At 41.9% G+C, this 22,773-nt stretch overlaps 2 protein-coding genes across 2 annotated transcripts; one reads left to right on the top strand and one right to left on the bottom strand.

Annotated features, from left to right (window-relative positions):
- Positions 1-2,706: 2,706 nt before the first annotated feature.
- LOC100701287 (phosphatidylinositol 5-phosphate 4-kinase type-2 beta) lies at positions 2,707-15,834 on the top strand. Its single transcript, XM_003447972.5, has 10 exons — positions 2,707-3,327; positions 6,279-6,376; positions 8,907-9,003; positions 9,091-9,243; positions 10,236-10,382; positions 12,244-12,282; positions 12,639-12,752; positions 13,794-14,055; positions 14,174-14,277; positions 14,700-15,834. The coding sequence occupies exons 1-10, from the start codon at positions 3,184-3,186 to the stop codon at positions 14,778-14,780; spliced, it is 1,239 nt and encodes a 412-aa protein (XP_003448020.1). The 5' UTR covers positions 2,707-3,183; the 3' UTR covers positions 14,781-15,834.
- Positions 15,835-17,076: 1,242 nt separating this feature from the next.
- psmb3 (proteasome 20S subunit beta 3) lies at positions 17,077-20,942 on the bottom strand. Its single transcript, XM_003447973.5, has 6 exons — positions 20,785-20,942; positions 19,403-19,587; positions 18,673-18,780; positions 18,270-18,447; positions 17,934-18,028; positions 17,077-17,261 (listed from the first exon to the last, which is right to left on the bottom strand). The coding sequence occupies exons 1-6, from the start codon at positions 20,785-20,787 to the stop codon at positions 17,213-17,215; spliced, it is 618 nt and encodes a 205-aa protein (XP_003448021.2). The 5' UTR covers positions 20,788-20,942; the 3' UTR covers positions 17,077-17,212.
- Positions 20,943-22,773: the final 1,831 nt, after the last annotated feature.

Raw genomic sequence — 22,773 nt, 5'->3', positions numbered from 1 at the left:
GTCAGTTTGTTAATTTTTAACACTCACAGTCTCTAGGGTGAATTTTCAACAGCATTGTATGGGATCTGTCATAGTTTTCCTTATTTTCTGTCCTGTATTTACTCTTAATGTAGACGCTCATATGAAACATGAAGAAAGTTTCAAATCATGTGGTCAAATTTCCAAATTTCCCCCTGTGGGACAATTAAAGGATTATTCTGTTCTATTCTACTCAGTGTGGCTCTGTATGATGCCACTGAGACCAGATCTCTCTAAGTACAGGATTATACAGCTGCAGAAATGGAGAGCTTCCTGTTTTAGTTTTTTAAATTAGTCTTTAGAGTCAGTCTGAAGGCTACATGCATAGTGGCTGTATTGTAGCGTAATGTCTTTTAGACGAGACCACACGATCACAGGACAATTAGCAGTGAAAATTAACATCAACCAGATACATGTGAACACCAGACACAGCTAAGTCCCACCCACCTGCTGTTCAAACCTTTTGCTTATGAGGGGAAGCCAATCAAAAGAAAGTTGGCCAAAATGGGGAGGAGCTAAAAAAGATTATTTTCTTTTTTTTTTCAAACAGAGGATGAACTGAGGGATTGCTCCAAGAGTCAATATGAAATCTATTAAGGATTGTTTTGATCTGGAAATTATGTAAAGTTACTTTAGGACCAAAAATAAAAATATGAAGATGGAAATGAGCAGAATGACTTCACTGTTTATATCTAAGGGCCGCCTCCCCTCCCTTACAAACATGTTTCTGGTGGTTCAGCGTTTATGTTTCCTGCCATTAAATTTTCCTGGGTGAGCCTTTCATGTGGGGGGTCACGCCACACTGACGCATGATCGATTGCGTGCCGGTAATACGATGACCCTGAGGTGTAAACAATTTCAGAAAGCATTGCAACAGAAATGAAAACAAAGCAGCTGAAACACAATAGGACACAAAGTTGTCCCTGCCTTGTTCATAACGCAGCCTAGATCGTTGTTGTGTTTCCATTTTAAAAAAACGTTTTCTGTCCATTTCAGATATTTCTTGTGCTAAAGTATCAGAATATACAATATACAAAAGCATATGTCATTACATCTTATACTAACTTAACAAGCAAAAAAACAGGATAAAGTCTGAGAGTTGGCAACAAACCTGGCCTCTGCATTTTCTGATTTTAATCCAGCCCAGTGGTTCTCAAACTGTGGGGAGGAAACCGCTGCAGGGACACAGAGCCACTGCAAGGGAGATGTGGAAGACCAGGGAAAAGATGGACTGAAGCTAAAACTAGGAAAAATGAAAAAAGTGTTTGCTGATACTGATCTTCACAAAGATTCAGCTTGGATGTGTTTGCTAATGATGGATAACAAAATTGTGGGGTGACAGGGTTGGGTTGGCACTTACTGAAATGGAAATAAAAGCCCTAATAATAAATGTGTTGATGCATGCTCAGTCATCCAGGTAAGTAAATCCCAAAGGTTGATTCTGTTCATCTGGACATAATGTTTTCAATGGGAGAAATATTTCGTCACTCATCCAAGTGATGAAACGTCCAGATGAACAGAATCAACCTTTGGGGCACTAAAAATAAAAAAAAAATACAAAAGGAAAGTGAGCAGAGCAAGGCATTAGGGAAGGCAAAAGGAAAGAAGTCATGTTTTCTAAGTTAAGAATGGGTCACACAGAATGAAATGAAAAAATTCCAAGAGAGGCAAACACTGGCACGTTTTATTAAATTGTCATGGTCATAAACGAAGAGTTGGAGAAATTAACAAACAAAAAACTTTGAATCAAGGCTTTAGATGTTTTATTGCAGAGATATCGATGGTAGCATTGGTGTACTGTGTGTGTGTATGTGTCTGTTTAAGGACTGTAAAGACAATCCAGATTGTAGATAGACTACATACAATCTTGAATAGTTTGGTGATGATGGAACTGGAAATAGCAAAGTTGCAGATGCTGAAATTTTTACTGGGAGTGACCACGATGGAGAGGGTTAGGCAAGACAGAGAAAAAGAAAATAAATATTATGCCTCGTTATTTTTCTGCTATTAAAGTTGACATAATTGAAAATAAGTACATATGAAAATCAAATAAGATTTCAAAATCTATAATAATCTGTTTTAAGCAGGAATAAATAACAAGTTAATGTTTCAGTTCATTGTAAGGTGTCTTGTGCTCACGTTTATTAGAATTACTACCAACACAGGACAGTCTTGCTCCCCCCAAAAGATGGAGCTCCCAGGCGATAAGAAGACCTCAGAGAAGGTGCATGGATGTAGCAAAGGAGGACATGCAGAGGGGATGCTAGGGATAACATGCCCTCTATGACAGGGTGAGGTGGAGGGAGATGATCTGCTGTGATGACCATGAAAGGAAGCAGCCAAAAGAAGACGAAAAAGAAATAGAAACTATAAATTAAATGGATATTGTGGTAGGGTGTAAATTTAAATGCACAAGTTCTTGCTGCATGGAGGTCTGCGTTTTGGAGTCTCCTTTCATTACTCTGGCCGAGCAGGTGGCTACAGAACACCTCAGTGTTGTTTGACAGCCATCAAAGAAAACGAAGAAAATTCTGGAGTCTAACATGAACTTTTTTTCCTTTTTTTTTCTTTTTTTAAATGGGGCACGTAAGAAGAAAAAAATGGGAGAACCACTGCTCGAGCAGCAACCCTGAGCGCTACACTGTGGGAATCCCTGCAATTCCTCCGTTGGCCTGCTGGGGCCGCTGTTGACTGTGAAGTGCAGCACGGACGCCATCTTGAGGAGACCCCGATCTCAGCGCTGGGCTGGTGACAACACGCTCATCATGACGGGATTACTCACTTCCAAGTAAAACGGCATCAGTGTTGGGTTGCAGGCGTTGAGCGGAGAGAAGAGGATCTGCCTCGGCGACGGTTCTCCGCTGCAGGCTGTTTTTAGAGCGAGGCCGCGCTGTAACCCGATGGCCGGCTAGCTGCTGTGTGGATACGCCGCGGCCTGCTCGGGAGGAGGAAGGGTGGTGACGGCGCAAAATGCTCCACCGCTGACTCCCAAACAGACAGTCATCCTGCCCAGAGACTCGCTGCGAGTTGGACGACGAGCACGATGCACTTATAGATTTCTTCGAAAAGGAAAAACGCTCTCTACTTTCAGACTTAGCTTTTATTTATCGCTGTGTGAACGACCCGGACCGCCGTCTTGCGTACCCTGAATCCCCAGCCGGAGACATGTCATCCAACTGCACCAGCGCAGCGCCCATCAGCGCCAGCAAAACCAAGACGAAAAAGAAGCATTTTATAGGACAGAAAGTGAAATTATTCCGCGCCAGTGAGCCCATACTCAGCGTTTTAATGTGGGGTGTCAACCATACGGTAAATACCTGTGAAGTGTGCCCGTGTGCTGTTTGTTTACGCCGCTGTTTTGATTTAGCTAGCATGCTAGCTTCTTAGCCAGCTACCTTCATGTGTCAAGCCAGTTTTGATGCCCTGTAATTGATCTTTTTCATGCGTGGACTCAGCCAAGTATGTGACACTGTACTTGGGCTGTAATCCAGCCGTTTTCGTGTAGTTAATAGCGGACTGCTGCCGCTGCTGCCTCCGCGGGTGGCTGTGGCTGAAGCGCGAGTTTTGCGGGGATTTTATTCGGTTAACTTTTGAGAAAATATGCATATTTGCGATACGTTGTGCGTTTGCATGTGTGTGTTAGAGAGAGAGGGAGAGATCATTCAGTGAGCTGCCATCGTAAAATGTGCTCGGTATCTTGTTGCTGTATCGTGAGCTTGTTGCTGTAAGTGCATGCAGGCGTGAGGTGGGATGGGAGGGGTGTGACAGGCAGCCGGAGCAGCAGGTTACACAGATTTTCAGCTCCACACAGCTGCTCACAGCAGCCTGCTATTGTTCAAATAAACCTGCTCTTGAGACTTGCATTTGCAGCTACCGCACTCCGCGCCTGCAGTTCGCTGCAGTTTACTCCATCACATCATTTCACTATAAATAGAGCAGAAAATCTATCGCATTCGCTTTTGGACGAGTCTGCCTGTGCCTATGAAAAGCTCAGTGAAGGGGCAGATTGGACACCAGTGATGGATGGATGGAGTGGGCTATGCACCAGCAGTTTAGTCCTGCCTGCTGTGCAGGGGCGGTTGCACTCTTGCTTGATTGATGCGCGGAAAAACAACCCCCTGAGGTGTGACACAGAAGTTTTTAAAAAAAAATTGTGCTGACTTGGGGAACACCGGGTGGTGAAATGTTGCTTGGTTGACGCTCAAAGCTGTGATTTCTTCCTGGGGTCCTGTTAATGGGGTCCTGTTAATTTGTGCTCCAGTCATACTTGATTGAATTCTTTATTATTAGACTAACAAAACACAAAATCTAACAGGTAGTAACAGAAGGAAGGGTTAGGATCCCTGGGACATGTTGGTGATCCGGAGAGGGAGACTGAATATCCATCTTCATGCTATTTACATGAAGTGCCTGTGCCTGCCTGGAATAGCAAATAAATGCACACTGCTATGGAATTAAGTGAGCAGCTAATGATATGGCTATCACTGCAGCATCTCCATTATTCAGCTGGTGAACTTTGTGTGTGTGTGTGTGTGTGTGTGTGGGAGCAGCACACAAGTCCTGACGATTTGAGGTGTGGGCGGGAAGCCGATTCAAGACATCAAACAGACTTCTCATCAAAGCCTTCGTCTTCCACTCAGAAGTCGTATGCATTTTTAATGGAGCCTGAGCTGTGATGCTGCAGGATTTACTGTTGCTCTGTGTGTGAGGTGATGTGAGACATCACCTGTGTGATGTTATTAATCCCCCAACAAGACAGACATGGACGCGCGACACTGATTTTTAAAAGACAGCGTGAGCTGATCTTGATTTTCTTGCATCACCTCGGCGCACACGTAGGCCCTCAGGTATGAGGAAGCTGTCAAACTGGATTCTCTGCATGTTGAAAATCTGGTTTGGAAACTTTGATCGTCATGGGCAAACACCTCCGTCAAATTGAAAATATTGGACTTATCTTTGGTGGCTTGAAGTAAGACTGTAGAGTGCTATTTAAATTAGAAATCAGCAAGTAGAAGCTAATCTCTGCGTGTGATCAGATAGCAGAAAGGGGTATGACCTACAGCTGATACCAATATTTTATATTATATTCTCTCAAATATAGATTCAGTTTATGGTGGGGAGGCATACATGTACAGCTCTTTGAGCAATTTTGTGAGTTTTTCCTCTGCAAATAAATTACTGATCGGTATGAGTGCTAGCTTCTTCAGTGAGTCTCTCCCCTGCGGATGAACTCCAGCTCCCCCATCTTGGACTGCAGTGGTCTGAGTTGTGCTCTGCAGCCTTGGTGAGATTGTTGTAGCGGTGCATGGTTGTGTTTACTGTGCCTTCCAGAGCAGGAGGAGGACTATTGATGTGAGCTGGAGTCCAAGAAGTTTGAGTTGAAATATGTCCAACCATTTGGCAAGACATTCACTGGAGGGGAGGGGATCATGTGGGCGAGAAGGGCTGGGGTGAGCTGAACTTTCAAAATAAGAGCAAGAGGATTGTCTTCCACTAAACTGAACACAGGCGACGTTGGCATTTGATGGGTTCAAAAGGAAAAAAAGTTACTAAGTAACCAAACATATTAATTTTTCTTTGTGACGAAACACTAAAATTAGACGACCTTTAAAACGTTGATTACAGCGTTTGAACTTTAAGGAAGCACAAAATTGGTAACAAATTTCAGCGTCTAACATCCCATATTCAGTCAGCAGAGCCAATATCAGCTGATTATTGGTGCATACCCAACTGTGTTGTTCATACTTCCAGTATGAGAAGAACTTATTTCCTCTAAATGGCAGCACTGTGACTGTGTACTGTCCCTTTGCATCACTCTATAAAGTGTTTTATGCGATTTGCAAGGTTTTTTCCAAAGCTCATCACTGCGCTTTTGCTCAGGATGAGTTTCAGTAAATGAGCCGAGTGTCTGGAGGCGCAGCAGCAGCAAGAAAACCTGCCTGCGTGTTCTTTGGTCCCCGAGTTAATCACTGTCAGAGATTTGAAACGGCTTTGAAATACTGAGCCGTGTTACAGGTAGTCGTGGCTTTGTTCTATAAATTAACCTGCACTACTCATTGAGTACTTTGTGTAGGAGTCTATTTTTTTGCTCTTTTTTTTTTGGGTTTTGTGCTCAGATCAAAATTGCAAAAGCCAATATTGCTCCCTTGGTTTGTGTTATTCCTCAGTAATTGTGCAGTCTGTTTGTTCAGCTGTTTGCACTCTTCTTCAGGCGCTTTCCTCATTTCTCTCTCTCTCTCGTTCTCACTTCCCTCTTTCAGATTAACGAGTTAAGTAATGTGCCTGTACCAGTGATGCTGATGCCAGATGACTTTAAAGCCTACAGCAAGATCAAAGTGGACAACCACCTATTTAACAAGTAGGTACATCACAGCTTAGGCACAGTCCGTAATCCACAAGTAAACAAAAGTGTCAAGGCTCCAGCAGGGTTCAGAACACCTTCTGATTGTGGTAGACTGACTCCTCATAAAAGGACTCTGCAAGTGTGCTCACTGCTCAGAGAGTGCAGGTTGTTGCTTTAACTTTCCGCATTCATGAAATCCTTTCAGAGTTACAAAGCAGCCCCCCGAACGGCCCAATATCTGAATCCACGGTGAGGATGTTATTGCAGGACGAGGTTGCATTTAGACACATTATTGTTGAAGCTCATCTGAACACTTTAAATCATCCTCACTGCAAAGTACCAACCTGGGAACACTGAAACTCTGCACTGTTTTCTTAACCCCTGCACGGCTGAGGTAGAGAAATGTGTCCCACGGTCCTGTATCCAGGAGTGGACAAAACAATGTGAAATTTTAAAAAGTCACTAAAATATTGCCAATGCTGCCCCAAAGATGAGTCACTTTGTTGCTCACATTTAGCAGTGTTTTGCACCCCCACTAATGAATTCTGTGTAGGTTTTTGTTTGTTTGTTTTTGAGCGTTTGACTCATTATTAAGGTGCAGATGGTTTGGTCTCTTTGCTCAGGTATGCTTGTCCTTTAAGGGCTGCCTGAGTGCTTTTACAGATGCTGTTATGAAATTAATTTTCTACAGTCGATCTAAAACAGGCGGAAACTTTGAACGCCTAAAATCCTTGTAGTATCACTTGTTACATTATATGCAAGTTATACTACAGGTTTGGGGCAGTCTTTATTTTAGGGAATAAACATTGGTGGTAATCGGCCAGTATCCTTCATAGTGTTGACACACCTCACCTGGACTGGATCCATTGTCGTAGATCGATCAGCTGAAGGTGGAACCTTTAGCCCCTTTTCCATTAGTGCCTACTCGGGTCGGCTCGCCTCGGTTTTCAGGGTTTTTTTTAAGTGATTGTACTTGGTACCAGGTACTTTTTTTAGTACCTGGGGTTCAACGCAATCCGAGGTGATCCACAAGTGTGACATCAACAGACTGTATGCCACCGATTGGTTAGTCAGTGGCGTCACTCAATAAGTCATAAGAGTGTGTTGTTTGCGAAAATCAAACCCAACAACGAGGGAAATGGCTACAAAAAACAAAGCCCGAGTCTGACATAAAGCCACAGCGGGAGCAGCAGGTGTATCGTTGCCTCAATGTCCACCTTTGTTGCAACCTTCGTGTCGTATGCTAATTGCGGGACACTTGGCCGTGTTGGTATAAAGACCCCATGCACATTAGGTGGTACTAGATTGTGATGGAAAACGAGTTGAGCCGAGTCGTACCGCCTCTAGTCGTGTTGAGTCGATCCGAGTAGGTACTAATGGGAAAATGGCTTTAATGAACAAATGTATATACAAGCCACAGATTGTATAAAAGATGGACTCGGACGCCGTGATCTCACTCATTGGATAGTCTGTACCTCACAGCAAGCCTTAATTTTATCCTGATAGTTGTTACCAGCAGCACACGCACACAGAAAAGGTCCAGTTTGACTCAAAGTAGCAGAGTTTCGCTCCAGCAGACAGAGACTGGCTCTAACTACTTCTATCAAAGTGGTGACACCCCTAAACCACAGCATCCAGGTGGATACGTTACAAAACCTCACAGTATTCAGAGTTGTTAGAAAACTATCCATAGAAGCTACAACTGGTTTTCATACCAAGGTGTAAACATGCCTAAATTTGCTGTTAACTTTTAAATTTGGAGTCAAAGTTCAACCTGTGTTGACCTGTGTGGAAATTTGGCAGCAGCACATGTAAGTGTTTCCCATCGCTTTGCTCGACGCAGCAGGAAACTGTTCTTGTGTGGCGCAAACAGTAGAAAAGAACAGATGTAAGAGTGCAGCGGTGCATTGTATGTGGAAGGCTCTTTAGAGGAACTGTAACTTTTGGCACTTCCACATTGGCTCCATTTCTTTGCTCGGGGTTGAGCCTTCAGTGAAACTAAAATGAATCAGTATGTTGTTTGTTGTTTCTTTTTTCCACATCAGCGGAAAAGTTTGAGAGGATCTGAACTAGTTAAGTTTCATTTCAGTTTCCAAAGTGCTTTATTTACTCGGGAGAGCTCGTTTCTCACTTATAAGCTGTAAACTGTGATGATCCATATCCCAGTGTATCAGGCTCTACAGTGGTTTCAGTGCGAGGACAAGCAGTGCAGCATAAAGAAATATTTGATTTGTGGCTGCATTAGTAACCGCATCACATTATACATTAGCTTTATAAAATATATTTTTTTGTTTGTTTTTTGTAAGTGATCAGGGCAATTATGCTGTCCTAATGCTGTTGAGATCTTTACATTTAAATCCATTTGAATGAGTTCTTTGTTTTTTGCCCTTTGCTGTACTGTAAATGACAACTTCACAGTTTCTCATTGTCTAGTCTGATTCCAAAGAAGCAGAAATAAATCCAACAGCGAGAAAAAAAAGTTGAAGTCAGTGATTTTTAATTCCTCGTTTTAGATTGTGTTGACTCTCTCCGTCTCTCCTGCCAGAGAAAACCTGCCTAGTCGCTTTAAGTTTAAAGAGTATTGCCCCATGGTGTTCAGAAACCTGAGGGAGAGGTTCTGCATTGATGACCAAGACTACCAGGTGAGACCTCAAACACTGACGCACAAGCAGAGATGTTCATTAGCTCTCACAGGAGCTTAATCCACCTTGTTGCGTTTGGTTTGGCAGAACTCTCTGACCAGGAGCGCCCCGCTCAACAGCGACACCCAGGGCCGCTTCGGCAACCGCATCCTGTCCAGCTACGACCACCGCTTCGTCATCAAAACAGTGTCCAGTGAGGACATCGCTGAGATGCACAACATCCTAAAGAAATATCACCAGGTAGAGGCACCGCTGCGAGGAACTGCCAGAGCCAGACTTTTATTGTGATTCATTATCCTAATATTTAAATGTGCTCACGTGTCGGGTGTGAGGAGAAAAATTCAGGAGCATCAGTTTGTTAAATAATTTCTTATCTAAAGATAAAGAGAACCTGTTATTAATTTATTTTCTGTCCATGTAGTGTTACAGAAATGGTCAAGGTTTTAAATAATGAGGTCGGCGTATGTACAAGTAATCCCTGTGATTATTTAGGTGGCTCTCGCTAAGCCACTAAAATACAGTCATATACGCACGGACAGAAGATTAAAAACCAATAATTCAAACATGTTGTAAAACAATTGGCTCGTCAGTTTAAAGCCATGCAGGGCTGAAGTCTGTTGTGACTCAGTGGTGAAGAATAACACAAAAAATTAGGTGAAACGCCCAGCTTCACTTTTTACCCCTCAGCCGTAAAAGGCTGATGGATTATTGTTGTCACCCTGCAGGGCGGGGGGAGTCGACACAGGTGTGTGAGCGGAATAACTCGAGAATGAAGCCATGTAGGACTTTCAAATTGATAGCACAGGTGTTTATAGACTCCGGCACCAGTATTTATTTTTTTATGATGTCATAGAGAATATAAAATTTTAGGGACATATCAGCCCCAGCAGATCAGGAGGAAATTAAGCTTGAAGTAGGAGGAGCTCAAACGGATTGCTTGGATCTGCAGCATGGCCAAGTGTAAGATAAAGAAGGATTATTCTGAGCTGTGAATTGTGCAAAGCTAGCTTAGCAGAGTCCAGGAATACACGCGTGGTGCTGGAAATGAGCAGAATAATTCCCCTCCCAACAGCAGTGTTGGAGTACAGGAGAGCGTGATCTCTGCCTTTTAAAGTTAAACACAGAAACGAAGCTGCGCTCACTTTTAATCAGCTTGTATTCTGCGTGTATTTGATTCCTCACCCCCACACTTCCTGTTTCTCTCTGTGCTCGCCTCCCCTGGCCATCTCCAGTTTATAGTGGAGTGTCATGGCAACACGCTGCTCCCTCAGTTCCTGGGGATGTACAGGCTAACGGTGGACGGGGTGGAGACGTACATGGTGGTGACCCGGAATGTATTCAGCCATCGGCTCACCGTACACCGCAAATACGACCTGAAGGTAGGGTATGCTGGCTACGCCACACATGCACACGAGTCTCATCATAGTGCTTTACACTACAGGCCACATTTACAGTCTCACATACATTCATACAATTATGAAATTCAGTTTCATGATTTAGCTTTCTTTTTTTTTTTTTTAAACTTGAGGGTTATTTAACAATATCTGTTTATTTAACCACTTGTGGTAAATGGACCGGTTCTTGTAAAGCGCTTTTCTACTCTGAGCACTCAAAGGCCTCATTCACCCATTCATACAAGCTTTTTTCTATGCTTAAGTATTTTCTGACATTTCCATCCATCAGAGAGCAGCTGGGTATTAGTATGTTGCCCAAGGATATTTGGCATGCAGACGGGAGCAGTGGAGATCAAAACACCAGGCTTCTGATTAGTAGATGACCTCCTCTACCTCCTGAGTTTTTGTTTTTTTTTTCTTTTGCAGTAAAATATTTTCAGACCATAATCAATTTCATATAGCTAGGAGTCTCCTGTTGGGGATCCATGCTCGTGATTATACTGGTATAAAATGCCTTTCCCTCCCCACACGCAGCAGATTCTTTGACCAACACATGCAGGGTTAAAGAGATAAACGAGTGTCTCTGCAAATACCCAGGCCCATGAGACCCATCTCATTTAAAATCAGACCAACAGCGAGGAACATCTTCCCCCAAAAGATGACAAATTCTCAACTCACTATAAAAGCAGCATAAAAATATAAAACTATTGTGTCCAAAGTTGTTGAGATGCCAAGATGAAGCTAAAGTAAGGGAGATTAAACGTAATGTTTAACTGATAATGCTGTTTTCATGCATCACGACCTTATTAGCGATCACGCTGTCATCAATTCCAGCGATCATTGTTCATTAGCGCACCCCTAAACGATGAAGGCCATGACAAAGAGCTGAAACTCTTCAACGCAGTTCACTTGTCTTTATAATTCTTGCTGTTGCCATCTTGGTGTTTTGAAACCGGATGTGAGAGTGAAAGGTCCATCTGAGAAACTGCACAATCATCGATTAATGGCTTGTGACTAACAGCAAAGCCATTAAGAATACCCCAGATAATCTTTTTTGGCTCTTAAAATGACAATAGCTTAGTAAAATGGAATTAATGATCTGCTCAATAAGACTTAATCCCATAAACTCAGGAAGGATTTTACTGAAGTCACAGAGAAAGGAGGCTCTGGGACTTTTCACCATTCACTTCCACACAAGCTGAAGTCTATTTGGAGCCAAGTATCGCCCCCTGGTGGCCAATAAAAATGGCACGTTGGCTTCATCTTCTACTCGTCTTTTATACTGTCTGCGGTACAATATATAAAAATAACAATAAAGGAATAATCACAATCTTTGCAAAGGTGAAGAAACGATTGATAATTTTTCTTTTAAGGTAGTATTTTTTTAATTGAAGGCCATAATTTATAAACTTTAGAAATAAATGTAATTTTAAAACATCCAATTTCTGTTGCTTTTGGCTTTTCTCTAACTATTAACCAGACAGATTCCTCGATATTTGCATCCCTGATTGCTGCCCAAGGATGGAACTAGGTCTGCAAAGATATTTATTTTGTCAGTGATCAGAGACATGATAATGTAGTGTTCTCTGCAGGAGGCTGTGAAGCCAGCTCTTTGGTAAAACCTGATGAATCTTGGTTTGTAGTGAAGATGACTTCATACAAGGCGCTGTGGATGTAGCTCACTTCTTTAAGTGAGCTTATCGGCACATACCTCCTCTCATGCCGGTATCCTCAGGAGAAAGCACCTTTGTGTTACTAATACTGAGTGCAAACAAGAAATATGCTAATGTTTCCTCTGATGTGTCTTGCTCATTCTATTTTTATTCTTATTTTTCATCTTTTCTAGGGTTCGACAGTCTCAAGGGAAGCCAGCGACAAGGAGAAGGTGGGCTTTATTTCTGTGCATTGATGGCTGCTGACACGATGGGATAAAAATAGATGCCCTTAGCTCACCCCACAAGCAAACCTGTCAAACTGCTGCTAAAATTAAGTACTTGTATGTAAGCAGATGCTGTCAGCATGATTTGACTTAAATTTGTGTACTTTCTCTGTCACATGGTTTTAATCATGACTGTATGAATATGAATGTTAACATCAGTGCACGCTGAAAGTCAGCAGCTGATGATGTAGGTGGGCCCCGGCACCTCTGAGTGTTTCATTAGCATTTAAAAACAGGTTTGGTTTGAATATAAAACATGTTTCCTGCTGCAGCTTCATAACACCACCCCCTCTTCTCTTCAGGCTAAAGAGCTCCCCACTTTCAAAGACAACGACTTCTTGAATGAAGGCCACAAGCTGCAGATAGGAGACGACAACAAAAAGTACTTTTTGGAAAAGCTAAAACGGGATGTAGAGGTAAAACACACATTCAGGCTTTCGTTGTTCCTGCTCTCGAATGAAACCGTTTCACCCAGCATAAATACTGAGATTGTTTTTATTATTGATCTCCCCGTGCTAAAACGTTATGCATGAGTAAGCCTAAATATAATTTAGTTTATTGATTACTTTATGTAAAGCTTTCCTGTGGAAAGTCTGAACTCTAGTTTGGATCTTTTCTGAACTGTTTTCTGTTAATGCGCTCTCATTTTAGCTTGTAATCTGAAAACAACCGTGCACCGCTGAGTGAAGCCAACCCAAGCGCGCCACTTCAGGCTCTACAGTTAGCATGTTAAATGCACAAGTTCATGACAGTATAATCAGGAAGACACAGAACAAGTATTGCTTGTTTTGAAGGGTTGCCAGGAGGAAGGTTCTAATGCTCGGCATCGTGTTTGGAGAAATGCACCTGTCAGCAGGGTGGTGCAGGGGTCTTGTCTTGTTTTACAGCCACAGCACATGAGCACCATGCAGTCATTGAGTGGTCCGTGAACTCTGTATATCAAAGTATTCTAGAGTCAAATGTAACAGGACAGTGATCCTAAGCAGAGCAGCAAATCTACATCAGAATGACTGTCGGGACCACTGGAACTTTTTTTGAAAGAGCAGACCTCAGTCTGGTTGAAATGCTGCACTGGGACCTGAAGAGAGGTGTAGATAAAGAAACGATACATACAGAAAACGGTTACTTCAGCTTATTGTTGCTAAAAGTGGTTCTACAATTTCATGAGGTGTACTTAATTTCTAAAGAAAAAAAGAGTTCAAATCAGCCTCCTGGTCTAATTTGTAAAAATGTTTCTTTCTACACTCGTTTCATAGAACACTCGAAACCTTACTGTCTGTAAACACTGCATATCGAACTAATTACACCATCACACCAGTGAGATGAACATTTTAACAGCTGTTACTTGAAATTTAATGTGTAAAATGATTCCAAACATTAGTCTGAAAGACCGGAATGGCGACTGCTCCGTGCAGAGATGCAGAGGTTTTGAACCAAGTGTTTCCTGTGTGTTTTAGTTCCTGGCCACTCTGAAGATCATGGACTACAGTCTCCTGGTGGGCATCCATGATGTGGAGCGGGCAGAGCAGGAGGAGATGGACGTGGAGGGCACGGGGGAAGACGAGGAGTACGAGAACGACGGGATGGGAGGAGGCGTGCTAACGGGCTCTTTCGGCACGCCTCCCGACAGTCCCGGAAACCCTCTGAACTGCGGTGGGTTTTTCGGCCCCGGGGAGTTCGACCCCTCTGTGGATGTTTACGCGATCAAGAGCCATGACAGTGAGCGCCGCATTTAACATGAGTGCTATTGAAATTCCCAGCCAGCTGATTAACACTGTCTTTATCAGCTGTTTTGTTTGTTCGTTTTAATAAAATCTCCTCATGGCGTTCTCCACAGGTGCTGTGAAGAAGGAGGTATACTTCATGGCTATCATCGACATTCTCACACACTATGACGCTAAGAAAAAAGCTGCACATGCTGCCAAAACTGTGAAACATGGGGTGAGTGTTAAGATTAGCGCTCTGCTCGCCACCAACTGTTTGTTTTACTGCTCAGCTGTGCGCCGCTGTAAACACGACGAGACAAAAGCTGCTCAGGGGTGGCCCCGTGGACTGAAAGCCTTTCTTTCTAACTAGCACCTCCCTCCTGATAACGTTACACATGACCTTAATCACATTCCGCGATTGATCACCGCAGCCTGTAGTCCAATGTCTCTGTCATTTAAAGACTGCTTTTATAATTATTATCGCTTTGTCTGACACAGTCACCGTGGTAACAGATTTTGAGATTTTGTGTGTGGTTTTCCCTGAAAGGTTTGGGGGTTTTTTTTTCTCTTGAAATGTGGGTTGCTGTGTACTTTATCACGTGTCACTTCATTTAAATCGTATTTACGTTTTTTTTTTGGTTTTTTTTTTGTTCCCAGGCGGGGGCCGAGATCTCGACAGTGAACCCGGAGCAGTACTCCAAACGATTCTATGAGTTCATGTCCAACATCTTATCGTAAACGTCATCTTCCAGTCCAGCCAGCTGGTCTCTCCCTGTCACAGATCTGTCAGATGCCACGCCCACACGCACACACACGCACGCACGCACGCACAGACACACACGTTTCTCTCCTCCCTCACCTCAGTGTAGGTCAGTCTCCCATCTTTAAAACTAAACCACCTCTCTCCTCAGCATCAAGCCTGTTACACTATCCCGACTCCACCTGTGAACCCCTCTCACTGAATTTGGTTCCTGGTATTCTCCCTGTGGTGTTTTTCTTTAAAAAACAAACAAATAAACAAAAAAAAAAAGAACCTGCTCTCCTTCAGCCACCTTGTTGCTCCTCACGCCAGCACGGAAACTGTCTCACTAATGCCTTGAATGAGTGTGTCAGCTTCAGCAGTTACCAGTTCGTTAGTAGTCTCTTTAGTTTCTGTTCATGTTGTTGTTGTTCCTATAATTTCTATTAGACACACATGCACACACGCAGACACACACGCAGATGAAGAAAGGTCTGATTGCATGACAAACTCTTCGACAGTCGCCATCAGGCTTCTCTCTCGGTAACAACTTTTGTTCTGTTTTTTTTACAAGTTCTTCTGATGGATTTGGAACGACAGGGTGATGAACACATGAATATATAATGGTGTATTAAGTAAAAGAATGCAATATCAAAAAAATGCATGGCTGACGTGTACATGAGACTCCACCAGTTGAAACATCAAACCACTGAACTTAGCATCTGAGTGTTACGACTAAAACTTTTTAAAAAAAGGAAAAAAAATCCGTGTTTGAATGTTTTGTTGCCATATTGTTTCTGAATATTTTTCCAATTTAACCGTGAACTTGGTGGAGGTCGGTCAAAGAGGACAAAAAAACCCCCATTCACTTTAAAAAGGGGAATTCTGCAGCAAATACTTGTTTTATTACCATAAGGATCATTTTTATATCTTGTTTACATTAATGTAGCAACTTTGTGTTTGTATACAGTATTGTTTTGTTACCAACAGACATTAGGAAAAAAGGTTACTTGAAAATGATTCATTGCATATTAAAGGGAGTTTTATCTTGTTTTTGTGGTTTGGCTGTGCTTCTTTCTGCTTCTTGGGTCTCATATTTGTAACATTTGGCTTAAGTGGGTAATAGATTACATGTAATCTGATTACTGTACCAATCAGAACTATTAGTCCAGACTGCATTTATACTAGTGAATCTATTATGCTTTTTTCTCATTGCTATACTGTTACAAACTCTTTACATTAAGAAGCTGTTTTGTGAGCGTGTCCAGAGGCCAGATGGGCACCATTAATCCAACATGCTGTTGGATGGCAGGTGAAAACTTCCTGCCTGATTTTGACTCTGGAACCAGGAAAAATTCCAGTTTGCTTTAAACCCAGGCTGTCATCCCAACAGTCTGGGGGTCATTTGGATGACTTTGGAAAAAGTGAAAATTAGGAGGGTATAAGATTTGTGTTCTGTCAACTCTACAGTTACATGCCCTGTGGCTCAGCTGAAGTAAAACTGTTAAATGACAGATTTCCGTTTCTGTTAAATAACAGAAATGTTCCTGTTTGAGTATTTACTACATGCATATAAAAATACAGTAGGTTCACTGTAAGAACAGGATATTTTTGTGAATTGGCATGAAACGTTTTTGATTACTGGGCAGTCTCTGCATTTTTTGTATGCATTTTCTGTGATTTACTACAGCAGTATTTCTTTTATAATGTGGAAAAAATTAATTGTTGAAACTGCACTTTTTGTAACTTGGGGATTAAATGTGTACTACTTTAACAAATAAAAGTTTTTTCTTTTTTTATAGGTAATGGTTTTACTGGTCCAGCCCTCTTGAGCTCATATTGGACATTATGTGGCCTTTGAAGCAAAATGAGTTTAATATTCTGTAAATGGCATTAAAAGGGGCTCGCTTTCTTTCTGTGCTTTTTCAACATCTTTCCCACTGGTGCCTTAAACTACATCATCATATAGACTTGTGTTCCCTTGGTGAGCTTTCCTGGAAGGTGTGCCTGATTGGATTTGAACCCTCAACTGCTCTTCCACTACTCCACACAGGTGTGTTATCAAGGTTGAAGGTCTGAGGGAACAAGTTACACAAATGTCAAAGGTGAAGTCTAAACTTTGTGGTTCACCCTCAATCCTTAAAAATGTCATTTGTTAGAGCATTTTAACAACTCATCAAGGATTTTGATGAGCTCATTCAATCAGTTTTATGTGATTTCACTTTGAGGCATTGATTTCGACAGTGAACTCTATTTCTGAGATTAGAAGCAATATTAAACAAGATCCTCCAACAATGACATCAGTCGTGTTTATTGTTTAAACCTAAGTTCATTTATTGAACTGTGAATGAGAAAAGAGACAATACAAGCATTTCTTATTATTTTTGTACAAAATATCTGAGTTAATGATGTATGAAGGGAAGAAGGAGCTCTAGTCCATCCTGGCCTTCAGGGTTCGTGTGGTGATCTTGTCTTTCTCACTGCCAGACAAAAGAAAACAGCTGTCAATCACTGCAGACTCCACCCAGCAGCTCTGTGCTGTGCTCAGCTCCAAAATACATACTTTGTTATGTTCGTCATGTGGACCGACTTGTATGCACATAACTGCTGATTGGGTAACACTTCTACAGATTCATCTAACCTTTTGCTTCCTCTGGACTGATCTTATTGACCAACAACCCTCTGTCAGTCATCTTCTCTTGAGCTGAACTAAACAGACTGAGCTTTTAGGGAGGGGTGAAAACACTGCTGTAAACCAACGGTGTGATTTATAGCAATAAATAAATAAATCTTTGTAGCAAAAATTAGTGCAAACATGTCATCTTTTTCTCCAGTAACTTAATTTTTCATAATTGCTGGAAGTCTAAATCATATTGAGAATGACAATTACCAAAAAACAAAGAGGAGAAGAAAAAAAAGTTCAATCTATGCAGGAAAGGTGAAGAAACCAATGAGTATTAAGGGGGAGACTGAGGTCTGTCTCTTGGATGCCTAGTTACAGACAAAGAACAAGCAGCAATGATGGATCTTGTGGATGTGTACCACCACTATAAGATGAACTCTTCTTGGACCCCTCACTTAGGACAGCCCTACCTGTTACACCAGCCGTGGCTGAAAGACAGTGTGGATGCAAACCTGCACACCATACTTACACGACATGTACGACGACTCCCATGCCAGAAACTGCATCTCGATCAACTGCATTCAGCATTGCCTGGGAGATGGTCTCAAACAGATCATCCGGCTCCTGTGTGGCCAGAACAAAATTCAAATCAACACTCGTTAAAGTTTCAACACCTCAGAGAAGAATTACTGCGTCTTAAACACAACATAACGGTGGTTAAAATTCCTTGGATGTTGAACAGTGTAAGTTAAAACTACAGACATTTAAATTTTTAAAAAAGGTAAGCTCACTAACAATCCTGCAGACATATCTGAACACAACTAAAGTAAACCCAAGTACAGGTGGTTTCAGGTTTAATACTGACCATATCCGGCTCCCACAAAGATTCACACATGCCGTACATCTGCTCCGAGCAGGTGCCGCTCACAACAAAGTCATCTGTCACCATGGGGCAGCCAATCAAATCCAAGGAGCAGATGAAGGGTTCAAAGGTTTTAGGATCTAATCCGGCGATCACAGGCTCGATGTAGTAAGGCCCAAACCTAATGAGAGAATCAGACATGAAGAAGTGTCCAGCATTCCCACATTCTCATTAAAGCACTGACTGGACCGAACTCAGACTCCGGGAGTACGTGGTCCAAGAGACTGTTGTGCAAGTATAAACACAGAACACTACTGAGGTGACCTTTTGAGTTCATTCTTCAAACAAACTGTCAGAAATAAAAGACCAATTAGTATTCATGTTTTCAGCAGTTCAGTGTACTCACCTCCTTTCATACAGCAGGTTGGACACCATGCTCATGAAGGTTTTGGGTTTGATCTGGCGACCCTCCTTCAGCTCATACAGGTTCAGTCTGAATTTAAGCCTCTGGGCTCTGCAAAAAAAGGCATAGAAAACAAGAAATCATTAGACCACCGATCTGTCCTGATTCAGCATCACAAATTAGTTCAGTAAAGTCGGTTACTACCATCTTGTGCTATCTAACACAAAGACTGTGGTAATTAAATTTGGGTGGTTTCACACTCGATGTTTAGTCTGGTTAAACTGGACCCTGGTTCCTTTTCCCCTATTGACATGACTTTGTAGTTATTCCCAGGTACAGGCTAAGACAGCACGAACAAACCTTTAGGAAGAGCTGCTGCCAAACTGTTAAAATGTGATCATAAAATACACCAGCAGAAGGCTGAGAGATGATCCAGCTGTGCCAATATCACATATATTTAGCATCATTAAAAAAAAATTGGTCTCCAAAGTGAGGGTGTCTCATTTATTTAAGACTCCTTGTGTGCAGGTGGATGAGAATAAAACAAGACGAAAGGACACAGAAAAAACACTTTTTTTCCCCCTTGTATTTAATTTCTTTCAACATATTTTGCTTCACTTCAAACTTTCAGAAACTGAGCTGAAAGTTTGCAAACTAATGAGCTGATTCCGAGCAGAGCAAATAAAATAAAGGCATAAAAAAGACATTTTGAGAGGACGAGATTCCCACTCACACTGTCTGAACATCCGTCGCCAAACCAGCCAGCCCGATGTACAGCCTGTCTCCCATGGGGAAGATCTTCTGGAAGTCTGTCGTGACCATCTGGGCCTGAATGCCAAACCTCCGGTCTGCTGCGATCGCCACGCAGTTCTTCCCCCGCATGGCCATGACGGCCCCGCCGTTATATGACATAATAGACTGGGAGAGGAGAAGAGGATGGAGGAAAAAATGGATCAATCACCCGATCAACCAAATCTATAAAAGGGTCACATCACCTCAAATGACTGTGGGTCATCAGATTTGCCTGAAGATTTTATGATCCAAAGTTTGGATGAACATGAATATCTGAAAAACTACTAAAGATAAAAGTCTCATATTTTCATTGTCTCCTCTTACCATAAAACTGAATCTGTACATCAGGTGTACATGCTTAAAAACTGGGTATCGAAAATGACAAACATGTATACAACATGTTAACAAATCAATTTCTGTGTTTTAGTTAGAGTACCACCAAAAAAAGTCCTGAGTTTTGTTCTGTTAGGATTAAGCTATCTACTGACATCTACTGATATTGTTTTAGTGGTTTAACTTGTCATATTCGTATTTTCTCCATTTCTGTGTCTAAAAAGTATCTAAACGTATTCTATGTTTTTTCTGTAGAAATAATTGTCTTGACTTGGCTACAGTGGAATAATAGCGTTTATTTAATACATTATAAAATCAAAGGCAAAACGTATACTGACTAAGCAGAGATTTTTAACACTAAAAATTGTATCTCTCACAAGAGCTACCATCTTACTACATAAACAGTAAGAAAGTGTGTGAAATATTGCATGTATACATTTGTCAGTTCAGGGGTTTTTCTGGTGGAGAACAGCGCAGGTTGCTGATGTTTGCTTCTGACAGCAGCTTTAGAAAATCCAGTTTTAACTGTTTTCATCACTTTAAATTTTAACCTGTCCGATCTTACAGTGTCTAGTGAGCCTTGGCTGAGGCTAAACACGCTCACTAGCGTTATAAAACGAAATACACTGAAACCGAATCCAAAAAAGTGAGTTAAAAAAAAACACCCTGCACAAAATTCAACGCTAGCTCAAGAGTAGCAGGAGCTAAGCATTTAGCTTTCAGGTTTTCTCTAGTTTTATTCTCCAGAATCGAGAGCTAAATTATTCATTAGGACATTACCAGTAATTACATAATGATTTACTGTAAAACTAACTCCACATTTTCCTCAGAATTAATTCAGATGTTACCGGCAGGTAACTTTAGTGACCATGCTAAAGATGCCTGATGCTACCGTTGTTAGCTCAAGTCTCGGTTAGCCAACAAACTCAGTTTAACATAATTTTTCTCCAACCAGCCGCGCGGATGCTAACTTATTTTTAATGTTCTTACCATTGTGAAAGCGCTGGTTTAGATTCCTAACTGCTAAAACGGACAAACTCTGCTGCTTCCCAGCTTTGTGAATGATTGCCGTTAGCTTCCGACAGTGACTACACGATTTAGAAACACAGAGATCACACTAACACATCTTCACACGTAACGGAAGCGCGCAGAGATGATTGGCTGACATCCTCAGAGATGTGCGACTGTGATTGGGTGAGAAGTGCAGCGTGACCAAAGCGTGCGTAGTTTGGTAGAGGCGCGTTAAAGCGAAATTGAAACAGCGGAGAGGTAAGGGAGTTTAAAACTGTGCTGTCACTTCCCTGTAAACACAACAGGTTAAAATAAGCCTTAGACAGTTAGACATACAGTTTGACCCAGAGCTAAAAATGTCGGGAACTAAAGAGGATATTTTATTTGATCATGAATGAGAAAAAAATAATCCACTGTAATTACATGTGTACAACCACTTCATGTGACACAGCCACCATATAATAGAGGTCAGCTAATCTTTTTTTTTAAATTTTGCAATACAATAACATTTTTGCTGCTCACCATACACCACATAACCTGCAGAACAAATCATTCCTGCTGATGATGGTTATCATAAGGTGAAAGCACACACATGCCCTTACTGGAGATTTATGCTTCAGTTGACAATCTATGCTGCAACCTACAGCATAACCTGACTTTCCAGGAAATCTAACTACACCTTGGGCTGTCGCAGTCCACAAGGAATAAGAATGACAACAATAATGAATTAATATAAGGACTCACAAATGTCAGCAAATTCCTGGAGGGAAATTCTGAAATATCAGAATGGAGAGAAGGTAAAAAGAGGTGGAAAAACTTGAGGGCCAAATATGTTTGCTCCTGAGAAAACACTGACCACACAGGGATCCAAGATGGGGAAAAGTCCAAGGATTTTATTTGTATCTGCCATGGCTGGCACTGTATATAATACACCAGGATATGACCACACAGTAATTAAAACATAATGCAGCAGCAAAAGCATGAATGCTGGCAACGTCGATGGCCTCTACAAAGATTCCCCACAGAAGTCAAAAGTTGGGTTTTTGATTTGGCTCCTGGGACTTGAATTAGTGGAGGGGAGAACAGGTAAAGCTGTATGTGTTAAAGTCTAAGGAGCTTGGAAAGAAAAGCATCTGGACTTCTTTCCTTGAAGATGTTTCACTTCTCATCCAAGAAGCTTCTTCAGTTCTAAGAGCAATTGGTAGAGTCTCAGATTTTAAGCCCTAGAGGCTCATGGACCTCCTATTGATCCTCTATCTAATCATATGAGCCAAGACCCACTGGTGTGGGTCACAATCAGCCAAGATTTCAGGTGAACCCATTGTGAAACCTAGCCCACCCTATCATGTGATTTCCTGAGGTCAAATGGCCCAGGATGTTTGTGGGCGTTAAGACTTCCAGGAAGGGATCTCAAAACTGCATTATAGATGGCAGGCAGTTGGTGTCGTAAGCCACCGCCTCTGTTCAAAGATGGTCATTCACAGTGGACATAGACAGCTTCTTTCACTCCTCTTTCAAACCATCTGTCTTCTCCTCCAAAATGTGAACACTGGCTTCCTTGAAAGAGTGACCTTTGTCCTTTAGATGCAGATGGACAGGGTTAGGGGATTAGGGTTAGTCCAAAGGTGAGGTAGAGAGTAGTGGGTAACAGGCTGAAGGGGACTGCAGAAACTTTAACTGTCAGGTTAAGTATTATTTCCCATATGAAGTAGCTGTTTGGTGTCTGCAATGTAGAGGTCTGAGCATTCCTTGCTGCATTGTACAGCATACACTACATTGTTAAGTTTGTGTTTGGGAGTTTTGTCTTTGGGATGAACCTGTTTTTGTCTGAGTGTGTGGCTGGTCTGTGTCAAACAGCAACTGTCAGAAAAGAAAAATGGTGCAAGTTCTGAAGTACCACAAACTGCAATTCTCTAAAGTCCACTTGAAGTCAGCTGCAAAGTGTTAAAATGCTCAACTTTACAGCAG

The sequence above is a fragment of the Oreochromis niloticus genome, linkage group LG6, assembly GCF_001858045.2.
Source record: "Oreochromis niloticus isolate F11D_XX linkage group LG6, O_niloticus_UMD_NMBU, whole genome shotgun sequence".
Taxonomy (NCBI): domain Eukaryota; kingdom Metazoa; phylum Chordata; class Actinopteri; order Cichliformes; family Cichlidae; genus Oreochromis; species Oreochromis niloticus.
The sequence above is the reverse complement of the archived record's forward strand: the minus strand, read 5'-3'. Positions and strand labels throughout refer to the sequence as shown.

Bases quoted from the DNA above. Each gene is read 5' to 3' on its own strand.
- LOC100701287 (XM_003447972.5), top strand. From the start codon at position 3,184: ATGTCATCCAACTGCACCAGCGCAGCGCCCATCAGCGCCAGCAAAACC. The intron at 3,328-6,278 runs GTAAATACCTGT...TCCCTCTTTCAG, and splicing joins TGTGGGGTGTCAACCATACG to ATTAACGAGTTAAGTAATGT. The intron at 14,278-14,699 runs GTGAGTGTTAAG...TTTTGTTCCCAG, and splicing joins CCAAAACTGTGAAACATGGG to GCGGGGGCCGAGATCTCGAC.
- psmb3 (XM_003447973.5), bottom strand. The intron at 18,029-18,269 runs GTCAGTATTAAA...CTGGCCACACAG, and splicing joins CTTTGTGGGAGCCGGATATG to GAGCCGGATGATCTGTTTGA. The intron at 17,262-17,933 runs GTAAGTATGGTG...TTTGTCTGGCAG, and splicing joins GGAGTCGTCGTACATGTCGT to TGAGAAAGACAAGATCACCA.